This window comes from Hyperolius riggenbachi, chromosome 1, assembly GCF_040937935.1.
Source record: "Hyperolius riggenbachi isolate aHypRig1 chromosome 1, aHypRig1.pri, whole genome shotgun sequence".
Lineage (NCBI taxonomy): Eukaryota > Metazoa > Chordata > Amphibia > Anura > Hyperoliidae > Hyperolius > Hyperolius riggenbachi.
Genome location: NC_090646.1, coordinates 414,831,210 through 414,847,416, shown reverse-complemented (window position 1 = coordinate 414,847,416; position 16,207 = coordinate 414,831,210). Strand labels below are relative to the sequence as shown.

At 40.8% G+C, this 16,207-nt stretch overlaps 1 protein-coding gene across 2 annotated transcripts in view; it reads right to left on the bottom strand.

Moving 5' to 3' along the window:
- The window catches only part of SMC5 (structural maintenance of chromosomes 5), a 151,126-nt gene that overhangs the window by 41,699 nt on the left and 93,220 nt on the right, over window positions 1-16,207 (bottom strand). The window contains exons 16-19 of one of the 2 annotated variants that reach the window (XM_068236253.1): window positions 15,032-15,155; window positions 12,629-12,751; window positions 9,221-9,346; window positions 3,333-3,404 (exon numbers count right to left, since the gene is read on the bottom strand). In XM_068236253.1, coding sequence (XP_068092354.1) covers window positions 3,333-3,404; window positions 9,221-9,346; window positions 12,629-12,751; window positions 15,032-15,155 — 445 coding nt within the window. The remainder of the gene's footprint in view (window positions 1-3,332; window positions 3,405-9,220; window positions 9,347-12,628; window positions 12,752-15,031; window positions 15,156-16,207) is intronic. The other variant, XM_068236260.1, reaches the window with a different exon arrangement.

The following is a 16,207-nucleotide window of genomic DNA, read 5'->3' as shown; positions in this document are numbered from 1 at the left end:
TCATGGAAAAGTGGGTATCAGCTACTGATTGGGATGAAATTAAATTTTTGGTTACGGTTTACCTTTAAAGTGGATCAGAGATGAGCTTTTACTCATTGCATAATTGTGTTCCTTTCCTATTGTTTATAGGGCATTCCTCAAGCCAAATACTTTTTTGTTTTAATACTCTAATTCCCTATAAACTAAACAAGCCACGCCCACAGGTTTTCAGAGAGCCAAGGTATTTTCAGACAGTAGCAAGGGCTCATGGGAGCTCAGTCTGGGCAGGAGGAGGGGGAGGTATTACTAACCAGAGATTTCAGAGTCAGAGGGGAGGAGGGGGGATTAGGTCATTTTAACAGGCTGAGTGCTCAAGATGCAGATAGACCTGCCTCTGTGTAATGTTTACAAACAACATGGCTGCTGTCATTGTATCACAGGAAGAAATAATCATATTCTATTGAAGCTGTTTGCAGCTAGATTTGCTGTGTAAACTATCTAAACTTTGTAACAAGTAACTTGTCTATATATCTTATCTAGTTAGTTTTTCATCTCGGATCCACTGTAATCACGGTGGTGCTGCAAAACAAGTGGAAAGGGGCCCTAAAAGGACAACCTTTCCTGGTCAACTTTCAATGGCTACTTCGATCAAAATAGATCAAGAGACCCCAATTTTTTTTATTTATTTATTTTTTTTTATTTTTTTTTTAATCCAAGGTTTTTATCAAAGCACACTTCAAATCATTGAAAGAAAAGTCAGTGTATGGATACCTGAGAAAACATGGCAAAAGAAACTGTTCAATATCTCAAAAATAAGCCTAGACATAGCAATTCTACCCAAGCAATAATTCACAAATGCTGTTTGTGGATCCAAAAATGCGAGTGCGGACTTCATGGAAGTGGGGGTCACACTGCAGCCAGAACGCGCAGTGTAAATTGTCGGTGTGCGATCATTCCAAATGAAGGTGGGGGAACCTAACTGTCCCACTGATTCCTGAAAGGTTCTAGGCTTCATTTTTTTTAAGTGTATTTCCATCCATTTTGTGGTTATTAGTATTTTTCTACTATACATATGTGATGTGTAAGGGAGATCTGAGCGTTTGGCGTGATTGTCACGGCTTCAAAAAAGGTTGGAAACCACTGCTGTATATGATCACCCTGAACAGTTGACTTGAGTGAGCAGGTTCTTAGACTCCTCTGAGGACCAGCAAATCATTACTTTTTTCCACGTTTTAAGAAACTGCAGGGTTTTTGCGACAATTTTTCTGTGCACTAATGAACATAATGTTCTTTTAAATATAGATTTTATTTAAAAAAAAAGAAAAACACTGCTTGCTACGTCATTTCCATAAGGGACTGTAGGAGAATCAAGAGCCGTCAAGTACACAGTAAAGTGCTGTAATGGTTTATCCACATTGTTTCCATTAGCTTAGTGGCCATTCTTTTTTTCAGAGCTGCTAAGCACATTCCGTGTTCTCAGACGAGGCTGTTGCAGACTTGAGGGGGATTTTTTTTTTCTACAGACATCGACCTGATTAAGTGGTAACCGTACTACGACATGTACTTCCAATGACATGGTCTATGGCTATTTGGAGGTAGGTTTTTATATCAAGCTCCATTTTATTTCATTATACTCAATTTTGTTTGTAATTGTTTTATTATTTCTGAGCACCTCCTGCACAGGACTTACACATTACATGCTCTGTTTTGGGTTCCCAGGTTTTACCTGGTGTCTTCCTTTTCTTCTTGGAGTGCAACCACTCCCCTGAGGTACAGTCCTGCCCAAGTGTGTTCAGGTTATAATCCCTACATGTATCTACAGTTTCAACCAACGTTTGTGAGTACAGTAGAGTTTTGGTTATCTGGCACTGACAGGGATCAGCTGATGCCAGATAATTGTGTTTTCTGGTCACTTGAGACTATGTTAAAAATAGACCTAGCTAATACATTGCTATACCCCACTCTAAATAAATACTACTGTATTAAATGTTAAAATACAGTAATTGAAAGTATAGTAACCTTGCGGGAGCTGTGGAACCCAGTCTTTAACCACTTGTTAACGGTGTTCAACCCCCCTAGTGACCAGGTCCTTTTTTACTAAATGGGCCACTGCAGCTTTAAGGCCTCGCTGCAGGGCCGCACAACTCAGCACATTAGTAATTCCTCCCCCCCCCCCCATTTTCTCCCCACCAACAGGGCACTCTGTTGGTGGGGTCTGATCGCTCCCCCAGGGTTTATTTTTTTCAAAAATATTTGTTTTATTGTGTAATATTTTTACTTATTTACAGCTTATGACAGCCGATCATTTTTGTGCCTGCCAGGGTGACAGCCGTGTCCCCAGGACAGCGCTGCTGTAGATCGCAGCTCTGTACAATGTTTAGACGGCGGTTATTGGTTCATTGTCTGTTATTGTTCACTTGGTTATTGATCATTTTCCTTAAAGCACAGCAAAGCCCTCAAACAGCCTAAAGGTGGCCATACACTTATAGATTTGCAGCAAATTCGACCATCATATAGATTTCAGTCAGATGCCCGTCAAGTTGAATCTGACAGGAATCTGATGTGTGCCACACACTAGGAACAGATTTCTAATAGATTTCAGAATGAAATCTATTGGAAATCAATCTAAATGCATTATTGCACCATTAGATCCAATGCAACTCTATGGGTCATCGATCTGCTGCCAGCAGATCGACCTAGATTTTGCATCCTGTCAGATAGATCAAATCAATTGAAATCGATCGAAATCGGCTCCAAATCAATCGATTTGCTGATTTGAAAGAATCGATTTCTGATCAATCGATCGATTCTATAGAATTGATCGATCGAAGGCTGAAATCGACCAGTGTATGGGACCCTTAAGAAATTGGCCTTCACCACTGAGTACTGCCGGCGATTTGTGCTGGTTGGTTGAGCCTGCTGGTTAGGCAAGTTTCACATAACCGTGATGCTACTGTACATCAAATTTTCTGGTCTCCATCATACATAACATACCATATTGGCTTGACTAGTTTTAAGTTTTCTCATCTCTTAAAGATTCTAAATATAGAAGAGACCTCAAACCCGCAGCAAGCGGAGATGTAGATGGAGCACCAAATGTAATATTTCATCTTCTAATTAAAACATGGTATTTCTATTAGTTTTTAGTTTTTATACTAACTACAATAAAAAGGCTCTAAAAACCCCTATACATTTCCAGCAGAAATACAAGTTCTATTAGTAATAATGATGCCCATGATATCTGGGAATATACGGTGTTAATTTAGCATGGCAGATAAAAGGAACAAAGGATTAGAAACCAAGCTGCTATAATGCACTAATCTACAATTATACACTACCACTTCAAGAAATACCTTCCAGCCATCTTTATCTGAAAGGTCAGGTAAAACATTAGGTAAATGACAACTTTCTCTCTCTTTGAATTCCTGTAGAAGAAAGGAAACAAGTACTGAATATTTCCTATACTTTACTATCAGGAAGATCTTAAAATGTACAATGTACGCAGAAAAGCACAGGCCCAAACCTATCTTACATCAGAAGTCATGGATTTCAATCAGTGTATAAAAAAATAAAAAAATTCTATAGAGAAAAGAGAATATGTACGCTAATATTATATAGCTCTTATCTATTCGCTTAGCCTCCTTGGCGTTTAGTTTTTCCTGGCTTTCTGTGCATAGAGTTTGTTAATTTTCATAACTTTTTTTCCTGTAACTCAGGGGTCAGGAACCTTTTTGGCTGAGAGCGCCATAAACGCCACATATTTTAAAATGTAAATCCATGAGAGAAATACAATAAGTTTCAAACTGGGACAGGAGGGCTCACGTCCCCGTTGCCATGGTGCCTGGGCAGCGGAAGTGTCAGACATCTTCAGCTTCTCTTGGGTTTCAGCAGCAGCAGCATCAGCAATTTCCCCGAGCCAGAAAGGAGAAATACCGAATAACCGCTTATACAATTAGCTAGCTGACTTGGGGGTCGATTCACTTTGTAGGACGAGATCCCTGCATTTTGGCCCAATAGGCTGCCTGTCAAGTGACAGGCAGCCTATTGGGCCAATCAAAGTGTGGGGAATCTGGACCTGACAGGGTCCAGAGCGCAACAATTGGAGCAGCCATGTGTTTTGGGGTCACGCGAGTAAGTTAGCAGTGTATGCTACAGCAGTAGCGTGCCTACTTTGAACATTTTACTTGCGCTGTCACACTAAGCTGCGCTGCTACTGATTTGTACTGATTTGCATGTGAGCCAGATGCAGCCCTCAAAAGAGCCACATCTGGCTCCCGAGCCAAAGGTTCCCTACCCCTGCTGTAACTTACTGAAATGGTGTCAAGCAAGGGTCTAGTATACATGTGGAGTATAATAAAAGCTTAAAACACAAAATCAAATCAAAATTTCAAAACTACTCCCCAAAATAAATCTCTGATCATTTACACTTTTGAGCTGCAGCTGCCCCAGTGTATAAATGTACCCTCAGTGCGTGCATTTATATATTACCTGCCCTGTGTCACCCACCATGCGGTGCCCATTAGTCTTTGGCCTCCCTCCAGGTTATTGTATTGAATTCAATACAAAAAAAAAAAAAAAAAATTAGTTTGCCACCAGATGTTGATGCTGCTGCGTGACCCTTGCAGCATCAACACTGATCGCCGCTGCAAATGTCACTATCAGAGGTACAAGATGAGGGATCAGCACGCCAATGGCAAGTATAAGCCGACTCGATAAGACCCTCCCCCACATGTGTAATGAAGAGTGCGCATTGGAAGCTAAGCTTCAGCTTCCATTCAGGGCAGTTTCTAGGCTAAATTGCACCCGGGGCGAGGGCGTAAAAATTGCACTCCACAACATTATTTTTGATGGTGGGCATTTGTTATGTGATAAGCAGCAGCTGCCCGTTTTCACTGCCTAAGGAAGTGGGTGCAGGGCTAGTTCATACTGGGTTCCTTGGTAGCATTTTGCTGATCGCCGGCGATCAGCAAAAAGCAGTTTTTTCACTGTATAGGAACGTGATTTAGGAGCGATTGAGTTTTGTGATTCTTTAACATTGAAATGCTATCGCTCCAAAAATGCTGCATGCATCATCAGTAAATCGCTAACCACTGGCAATCGCTACAGTGTGAACACTACTATTGTCCTTCATTAGCAGCAGCATATTGCTGATCGCCAGTGATCAGCAAACCGCTGAAAAATCGTCCAGTGTGAACTAGCCCTAAGACCCACCAAACAAGTTGCAATTATTGGAGTACTAAAAATAATTTTGATGACAGTATCTTGCTGACTTTTCTCTGGGGATGAAAGTTTTTATTTCCCGTTTTTCCATATTTTTATCTGATCGACACCTCTGTTTCATCTGTATACATGACACTGCTGGTCCATTGCTGGTGGAGGGGTCTACCCCTGTTTCTTCCTATCTCTACAGAGAGTGACATCTTAATCCTGTGAGGAGACAGGTTTATGTTCCCCTACTGCCTGAAAAACTGGCTGCCTATTTGTAAGTCCCACTTGTGAATAGAACTCTATAAGTTAGAACTCTATATACCTTGTCTAACATCACTGTTGGACTTAAAATACTACATTAGTGTGGGCTCTCGATTTTCTCTTTATATGAACATATTCCAGTAACACATGTGAAGTGGCATATATATTATCACCATATAATATAATAATTATGGTCACGGTCGCTGGATAGCAGAATGGCAGACCGCTTATATTGATCCTGTAGCAGGCTGCTGTAGATCCGATCGGATGGTAAAGGCTACACACTGTATGTGATGGCTGCTGTCACTAACACAGTGGTGGTGAATCTCCAATGCCAGAGAAGAATGCAACTACAGATTCAGCTCTCAAGCCCAGCCTTATGTGAAAGCTGCTTAGTCTGTTCACTGGTGCAGAAGCCAAACTATTATGTATTCAATTGGGAGAAAGTGTGGTCAGTGTGGAAGGAACACTGGTTGGTCAGACAGAGGCACAGCATGGGCAAGAAAGGAACAACTGGACTTCCATGCAAGGTAAGCCAAATTCAAAATCCATGGAGCAAAGTATAGGTTCATTGACAGCAGCCAGGACTGCCAAGAGAGAAGGCTAGATTGTATGTGGCCAGCTTGGACAAATTACTATGTAATCCAGGAGCTAAGTTGTTTAACCACTGCGCATTCTGGGTTTTTTTCCACTTTGAAGGACAACCGATGTGACATGTGACATGATGAGATAGACATGTGTATGTATAGTGCCAAGCACACAAATAACTATGTTGTGTTCCTTTTTTTCTTTTTCTGCCTGAAAGAGTTAAACATCAGGTATGCAAGTGACAGCTTGTATGGGTCAGGACCGGGTCAGACTACAGGAAACCACTCACTGATAATTATTTACAGCCATAAAACACTTTTCGGTCAGTAAATAGGTTCTGAGAGCAGGAAGGAGAGAAAAGGGTCAATAATTCCTAGGTTTGAGCTCTGGCATACTTTAATGAATGTGTCATTGAGCAGACGCATGAAACTGTAAAAAGAAACCTTAAAAACTAAATTTAAATATAAAATAAAACTCTGGGATATCTAAAAATAAAAGGTCATTTTTTAGGAGGAGGATAAATACAATTGTTTTTCTCATTAGTTTATTTTCACCTCAGATGTCCTTTAGGATTCCTGACAATTTTGTCATTTCAGCTGTCACTATTGGTAAATCAATAACATTTTAATTACTCATGCCATCAAAGTGATACACATAGTTTTTTCAGGACAATCTAAGCTTTTCTTTGTGTAATATTTGTGTTCAAGAATTATTCAATATTACAGGCATTTGATATGGAAAAACAATAGGCGCAAGTGCAGAAACTACACATTTTTTCATATTTCACCCTTCACAAATTTTACATGACAAGTGCCACAGTTATAAAACATCTCAAAATAGGTTCTTGTCTTTTCCCGGTTAAATGGATACCTTACATGATATATTTCATCACTAGTTGGGAATGTTGCATACCATTATCACCAGAGAGAGAGAGATAAGGTGCCCATACAGTTACTCTATTTACCGCCGATAGACAGCAGATTCGATCACTGTGATTGAATCTGCTGTGAAATCAATTATGCAAAAACGGACCAATCTAACGATTTCTAGCCTCATGCTGAAATCTATTCCAAATCTGTGTGTAGTGTATGGACAGCCATTAGATCCCTCTCCGATCAGATTCGATAAGAGAGGGATCTATCTGTTGCTCGATCTGGTGGCAATCGACCAGTGTATGGCTACCTATAGATAGATAAGACATCTGCACTCTCACACAAGTTCCTGTTTTTTTAACTTTCATATAAAATAGAAAAAGCGTTTGAAGGCATCTGACAGCCTAATATCTTAGTATGTAACTGTGGAAATCTCAGGTCTTTGCAATTCTTAATTCTTTTTTCTTTTAGTGGGAAGCTGTGATGGCAGAGTCGCAAGCAAGTTTTAAGCTGTTGGAGTTACGAGCCATCATGAAGTTTTTGTATCTCCAGGGAGAGGCAGTGAAGCACATTCACACCGAGATATCACAAACAATGGGGGAGAAGCTTCCTTTCTACAGCACTTTTAAAACCTAGATATTGCTTTCCAAAACCTGGATATCATTTCAAGACTGGGAATTTCAGTTTCAGAAACCCAATTTCAACTGACCTCGTGACCTGCCAAACTGTTCATAAACTAATTAAGGACTGGCAAATATCCGCAAAAAAGATTGTTCACACACTGGACAACTCATGGCAGTGGTTTGTTATCACCACTACCCTAGACATGCGCAAGCTTTCAGCTAAGTGGGTGCTGAAATGTTTGAACAGTGATCAGGAGGAACCAATTGAAGCATCCAATGCCATTTTGGCCTATTTTAAAGCTACTCAAGACTTTTTGGCTAGTTTAGTGACTGAGGATGAAACCTGGCTCCACATCCACTAACCTGAATACAAGGTACAGTCGAAGGAATGGCGTAGCAACAAAGTCCCATGGCCAAAGTTCCCACATCCAGAAACCGGCCAAAAAAATCATGTTGTTCATTTTTTGGGACAAAGACTGAATTCTATTAGTGGACTCAGGGCTCTAGTATCACTGAATAGTATTATGTTAACCTCCTGGAACAGCTAAAAGAGGCAATAGAGACAAAATGCAGTGGAAAGTTGGCCAAAGGAATATTTTATTTGCAGGATAATGCACTTGCACATACGGCCAACATCATGACTGCCAAAATGAACACCCTGGGTTTCCAGTTGGTCCACCATCTCACCCTGCTTACCAGATCTGGCCCTTTCAGACTATTATCCGTCCCCTTACTTGAAGAAACACCTGAAGGGGCAAAGTTTTGAGGCTATTTGGGGCCTAACCAAAGGACTTATTTGAATGGTCTAGAAAAGCTGCAACTACACTGTATCAAGTGAATCTGGGCCCCCTCCCAAAAACATGAGAGAAACTAGAAACACACTACTGCCAGCAATAAATTTGTGGAAGGCTATATTTACTTTGTGCACCCATGTCAAACTTTGGACACCTGGCTAAAAATTTTAACCCGCCTAGCTGAATGAAATTTTTGGGGAAAACACCGCAAGGAAAATTTGCCGGAGGATTGCTGTGGAAACACATTTTACATGTGTATGAGCAGTGTTCTGTTCTTTGGTTCCAGTTTCCTCTTCGCTGAGAAAGAAAACATATAACCTGTCAGCAAAAATATTCCCGTTTTCTATGTCACAAGCAACTCTAGACTGAAGACCGATTTTCAGATAACTACAGCACAAAATTGATCCCATAATCGATCAGAAGCCGTTCGGACAGGTTAGAAAATATCGGTTGGATTGTGTGTTAGAAAATATGGGTTGGATTGTGTGTATCTAGCATAAAGTGGATTACAAGCTGACACCGGTAGGTCCAAACGGTACGGGAATTCCAGCCCACTCAATGCTAGCATGTGAAATATAAGGTACTTCTGGGACTGGCGTCTTGGTAACCAGTGCATCCACAGAGAATGAAGGAGGTTCACATATACAGGCAAAGAAATCGCACACATGGCTTGTGGGTGGATTTGCTATAGGGACCAGCTACAGATGTGATCATACTGATAATTAGCTTTATGGTTGTCCCTGACATTACCATGAACTCGCTCCTTAAAAAAGTTGGACATTAGAGTATAATAACCCAATGGCATTAATTTATCTTTTTCTGTGTCTCTGTATTCATCTAGCACTTATGCCTGGTCATTACATATGTGACGTTTTGGATGTACAGAACTACTCACAATTTGGTATTCTTGTGGGACGTCATCATTTGGCCCAAGCTGACAAGTGCGCTTGGCTTTCCTCAGCAGGTCTTTGCAAGTTTCCATAAGTTTACGTTTGCTCTCATCTGCAGCTTGGAACTGGACCTTGTTGGAAAGAGGTAAAATAGACTTTGAACTCTTTAACATACAAGAATGTATTGCACTATATCCATGCTAAACGACACCGAAAGCATTTAAAAAAATGCACAAGCACATCCCTACTAGGCATGCCCAAGTAAGGTCACCACATGCTCAGCAGAGCACAGCACAGCACAGCACTAGGTCACAGAGGGAGAAAAAGATGTGCATGTAGTTTCACTCTACTAGGTATGCCCTCCTTGTGTGGCCTAACTGAAAAAATAAAAAATGAAAAATCCGAGTCTTGTGTGCTTCCCCCAAACTCAACATGTGGGCTAATTAAAAAACAAAACAAAAAACCTGTCTTGAGTGGCTGCCCCCCAGATCTTGCAGAGCAGTTACGGCAGAGATTCATATTGTACATCGTTTCAGAGGCAGGACAGGTCCTCTTAACTTCCACTTCAGTGTAGGCGCTATGCAGCCAATCACTTTGCGGCTCCTCCTTGTGACAGGCATCGGTAGCCACAAGGTGATTGGTGGCCGGAATGGCGTAGAGCAGTATTTCTCAACATTTTATTGGTACCCCTTTTAAAACCCTGCACTCCAAGTATCTCCCCTAGAATAGTAAACCTCACAAGTACCCCTTGACAAATATATATTTAATCGTAGTACATGATAATTGCTTCTAAGCAACTTCCAAGCATTTACTATTGGTTTTAAATTAGCTAAAATACTAATTTGGTGTTTAAATAAGATTTATCATTTTCTAAAACTCTAAATTTGTTACGCTTTGTTAAGTATATCAAGCCCGAGTACCCCCTGGAACCATTAGAAACACCCCCCGGGGTACGCGTACCACACGTTGAGAACCTAGGGTATAGACCATGAAGCCCTGCTGTGGCTGACAGACCACCCACCCCCGTGCGAGTACTTCCATGTAGTAATGAGGATCAAAAGATATTAAATACCATGAGCAGAATTCTTGCTATTAAGCCATCTCAGGGTCACTTTAAATATAAGGCCCCATTCACACTGCACGCGTTCCCATCCGCGTTTCGGGAACGCGTGCAGGAGGCTGCCACGCACGACATCAGACTAGGCATAGACTGCACTGTCTGATGTTCACACTGCATGCGTTTCAGACCAGTGCGGTCTGGGAACGCATGCTGCACGCATTTTTTGCAGAAACGCACGGCTGACCCATTCACTTCAGTGAATGGGATCAGCCACGTAACGCATAGAAACGTAGATGGCGTGCGTTCGTATGCGTTGCGCTCCAAGCGCACGGCCATCCGCGTTTCATAATGTGAACAAGGCTAAAGAAACCTCTGTTTAAAAAAAAAAAAAAAAAAAAAAAAAAAAAGCACAGCAGAGCTACCATTTTAATATTCATAAAATAATAAAACTATGCCCTAAAAGCTAGTCTGTCTTTTACTGTACAATATGTTTAGCTTCTAAATAGTTTTTCAACACGCTCTTTCCAGATTGTGTATCTGAACAATTGGTTGAGAAATTACCGTCTGTTTGCATCAACGGTTTCATGTGCTTCAGTGTAAACACATAAAATGCTCAGTGGCTAGCAAAACGCGGAACACCAAGAATTGCTGCAATTTTATGATCACCGCTTCCTTAAGGTTCATTAATGCTTCCATATTTTAATAAGAAACGCAGCAGTGTGCAACCTAAACTGCAACAAAATTTTACACAATGTGATTTTTAATTATAATAAATTAAAACACAATTGTAAAACACTGCATTCTCTAGGTGCCGGCTAATTCAGAAAAAAAAATCCAGTATGAACTGATATCCATGTGTACTTTAGCATTCTCCCAGTACATTAAGTTAGATAAATATGATCTGTGTACTTGATTAAAAATGGACGATTGATTTACCGTGGCTAGTTTTAGCCCTAGTACTGTCACCCATTCTACAACCTTGCTAGCTACATATCAAATCAGGCAGTTTCCAAAGCAGTTAATTTAAAGGAGTCCATGTATGGTACAATTTTTAGCAAACAATAGTATTTTTGATCAGATTTTTCAGCTCAAGTTGGATGAGAACACAGAAGCTAGTGGGCTCAGTCGATCCTTAATAATCGCATTATTTTATTACAATATACGATCACAACTGGTTTAGTTACGATTGCAAGTTGGATTATTCAATAAGAACTCAGGATCCGGTAATACTCCAATTGATAACCAGTGTAGCGCTGTGGTAGTTATGGGATGTGATGTTACTGGACTAATTGGATGTATATGGATGCTTGAATGAGTTGTATTGTGAGTGGGACCGGTCTAGACATAGGAGAGTGCTATCCATAGTAAGGGCCCCTTAGGGGATATTTGTAGATTTTAATTCAATTGTTATGAAAGTGCAATAAAATATGATGTATTTGTAGCTGCTGGCATACTTATGTTTTTGTTGGAATTATGTGTTAAATCAGCATGCTCCTACCTAATGGTGGGGGACAATGTACAGATGGCTCCTAATTACAGCATTCTGTTCAACTAATTCAGTGTTCTCCCCAGGCTTTTAGCCGGGTGCTCCACCTGGCTAGTATTGGTGAGCACCCGGCTGTCATCAGCTCACCTCCTCCTATGCTGTAAGCAGAGTTGCTCACAGAAGCACCGGCCCTATAGTCTCATTTCACCCTACCCGGCTACTTTTTCATGCCACCCAGCTACTATTTCATGCTACCCAACTGGAAATAAAATTCTGGGGAGAACACTGTAATTGGATTAGTCAGTGTTGTGGATCAATTTTATACAATCTTTTCTTGTGATCTGAATGATCTTATTGAAAATTCAATTGTTCCCTAAAAAATTTTTTTTTCACACAACAGTCATTGTAAACTAAACCATAAGTGAGAGGCATGTGCTTGTTCAAGTTCTATGCCTAAACCTTATTGCAGGCAAATAATCAGCAAGCCACTTTGCATTGTTTAATCACTTATGGTTTTTGGACTTTAAGTCTTTTGGATGTGGGACTCACATCTTGCACCAAATGCTGCTTCCACCTAGTGATGCATCTGTACAGCACCGCGTGCGGTAACGGCATGCTACATGTACAACTAGTATTGAAATATGATATATATGATGAATCAACCAAGGATGTGTTATCTATTCAGGGTAAAACAAAAATCTGAAGAAAAACAATTTTTTTAAATTTTAGAAATTTTTACAATAGTCTTTTAAATAACTGAACCTATGGAGGGTATGTGGCAACAGAGATCATAAACCGCCATACTAGTGATATCTTTAGGCCAGAATAAAAACTCTGACAATGTACAGCATGCCTTTTTAAACGTACCTCCAGCTCTTTCAGTCTGGATGTGGCCTCTCTGTATTCAGATTCATGTTGGTTTTTCATCCACAAGACAGTTGCACATTGCAAGGTTAAAGCAACCTTTTCTCTATTCAGTGATACACAATTCTAAGAAAAGAAAGCAAAGTTTAACATTAGGCATTAAAAAAAAAAAAAAAAAAAAAAAAGCAGGGCTCCTGATGACCAATTACACAACTCCCACTGTCTTTACGTGTGGGGGCTTTTGGCCTCTTCCCCTGCACTAGGGACCATGTCATCACTGCCTAGTTTTGGCTAGTTACAGCTTCCACACAAAGCCAAGTTTAAAATAAATAAATCTGTGTGCGCACTGTGAACCCTTTCCTCTTTCACACACACGGATCTTTTTTTCTGGAATGCATAAAGCCTCAGCAGATAAAGCCTTGTATACATGCTAGGAAATCTTCTGGTGAGACAATAGTTTTAGGTCACACCAGCTGTGAATCCAGCATGTGCACAGTAGCCCTTTTAATAAGTTTTAAAGGACAAAACGGCCCATTGTGTTCTTTTCTCCCCGTTGTCGCAGAACCCCACTCACTCTTTCGCTAGCCACCGTCCCTTCTACAGAACATCAAATGTTCCTCAGTAGGGATGATCAATGAGATGCAAATCATTTTTCCTTTTCAAAATTCAATTTTCATGTACATTTTATGCAGCCTGAATTCTGACCAATAAAATTTGACAGGAAGTTATTGTGAATGGTCTAATTTGAAGCTGCATGGAATTTGAATGGAAAGAGAAATGATTTGCATCACAGTGATCATGCCCCTACTCAGCTATAACTAAAAAGCATGACTGTACAGCACTCGTGCCTTTAAAGAGAATCTGTACTCAAATTCTTACAATAAAAAAAACAACCATTCTATTCATTATGTTCTCCTGGGCCCCTCTGTGCTGTTTCTGCTACTACCTGCTGTAATCCTGGCTTGTAATTGCCAGTTTTAGGCAGTGTTTGCAAACAAAAGACATGGCAGTTATCAGCATGTGATAGGCTTAGAGGAGCTCAGTCTGTGACTCACACAGAGCCTGCAGGAGGCGTGGAGAGGGTGTGTATAGCTTCTATCCTATCATAAGCAGAGCTGCACATTCCAGCCTGAGTGCCTGAGTCCGACAAAGCAGTCAGAGGAAAAAAAGATTAGATTATATAACAGAGATAATACAGCCACTGTGCAACTAGGAAAGGCTGCAGTAAGACACACCACATTAGAACAGTTATAGGAACTTATAGGATAGAAGAAATAAGGCTGAACATTTTGTTACAAAGTCTCTTTAAACCATCACCTTACTGATTAACAATTGTAAGGATTTATAGTACTAGGTTAAAAAGGTAGAGAAAGTTGTTTAGAATAGATTACACAGAGGTAAAGCTAGCTGTGTACTTTCACGACCTTATAAGACACAAAAACAGCACTTGGTGACATCAATTCACGTCAAGCTGGCAAGAAATCAAAACAAATTGAAATTCTATGTGCACTCGCTTTAAACCATCTGAAGTATTGCTATTGAAATTCTTCTGGTCACCCCTTAATGCAAAGTTTCCAAAACTGCATGACATGGCGCCTACTGTCCCACGAGCATGTTTCTGGGGATGCTGCAGCGCGCTTCCAAGCTGTCATGGTAACCAGGACGCCGCAAGCTCTGTGTCAGCCATCTACTACCTCATTGCATCTTTGTTTGATGTACACCTCTAAGAAGGGGTGACTCACAGTCACCATGTCACAGGGGACGAGGAAAAACACACTGTCTGCAAGAGGCATTCCCTAGCAAGCTGAATTATTAGGAGTTGGAATACTATGGAAGGGCATAATGATGAATAAGAGGAGGCATAATAATGAGGGAAACACAACAACATAGGCTCAGTAGCGCAAAAAAAGAAAAAAAGACAAAATGGCACCGAGACCCGCTGATAGTGTAGTATCTTGTAAGACAGGAAGCTAACGTAAATAACTGGTCACAATGGGGGGCTCTACGATAGATAATCAAGGGACAGTAGTGGAACACAAACCTGTCCACATTTGGGAATGTGTCTTCACTCTCCAAGGTAAAATCCCCAGCCTGTCATCAAGGTGAGATGACTGGATGGCTAGTAGGAGGCGTTAACTGGTCATATCTAGTTTGAAAGAAGAAAGGAGGAGGGGAGGAGGAAGGAAGGAAGGAGTGACTTGTCTCCTTCCCCTAAAACACCACAATATAAGGGCCAAAAAAGTGTTTATTGGACAAAAACGTGTTTCACCAGATTATTTTGCTTCCATAGGTCAAATACAATGTCAAGCAGGATATGTAAACTTATGAACTGTATACAGTAGTTGCACACTTTCTTCTGACTGATGCCATTATAATAAATCATCAGGTAAGAAGAAACACACTTACTTTAATTAGATGGGCAAGTTCAACAGCGTGCTTCCCTTTCAGGACATTTATCTCCTTTATCTTAGCATTCGTCTGGGTTTCAGTTTCCTCCAAATTAATATTCTCTTGCTGTAACTGTTTTAAGCTAAGATTTTAGAAAACAGAGTCAACAATGTTTGCAATTAGACGAGCATCAAAAACACTCTACAGATTTTCATACAACAGTTTAATATGGCTTTGAAGATACATTTATTGTAACAAAATCATTTATTCATAACTGTTTTAGCTGATCTTTTTCCAGCTTCCCACAAGGTGGTGCTGCTTGCTTATGAGTGTCACTTTATTTGTGTCATGTCCAAAGCCATGGCAATAAAATGAAATGAATTCCACTGCAGCTGAAAACTCAAAGGGGGTGGGGCTAAAGCTGTACTCACATATACACATACATACATACATACATACATACATACGCACACACATACATATATACATACACACACACATACACACAGGTATATAGATTCATATTAAGACAAGCCCTAGTAGCACTAAGGGGACAAAGTACAGCAACAGTGTTCTCCCCAGAATTTTTTTCCAGCCGGGTGGCCTGGAATAGTAGCCGGGTGGCATGAAAAAGCAGCCGTGTGGGGCGAGATGAAAATGCAGGACAACTCTGCTAACAGCACAGGAGGAGGTGAGCCGATGACAGCCGGGTGGTCACCAAATCTAGCCTGGTGGAGCACCCGGCTAAAAGAGCCTGGGGAGAACACTGCGCAACTTGTGTTATTACTGGATCGGATGGTTTTGCGGGTGGGACCATGGCTGTCATTGGGGGGACACATAACACTAATACAAGGGGATACGGGCACACAACAGATGGACCCAGCAGAGGAAGAGACCGCACAGTGGGGAAGGCAGGACGGCACACAGAACAGAAATGTAGGTGTCCCTAGAAATATAAAACACCCCCTGATAATAATCCCAAGCACATATTTAAGAGCAAAAATGAATATAGGACACTGTCTTCCCAGCCTAGGCGGTTAAGCTATGTGGAATTCTCCTCACAAATCATTATGGGAGACCAGGTATTATTTCTACTGGCTTCGGAACTTCAGAGTAACCAAACATTCTGCAATGATGCACCTGCTAGCAGGAAAGCGGTTGCCTCCTGTGATACATTTCAGAATGTAAACCAGG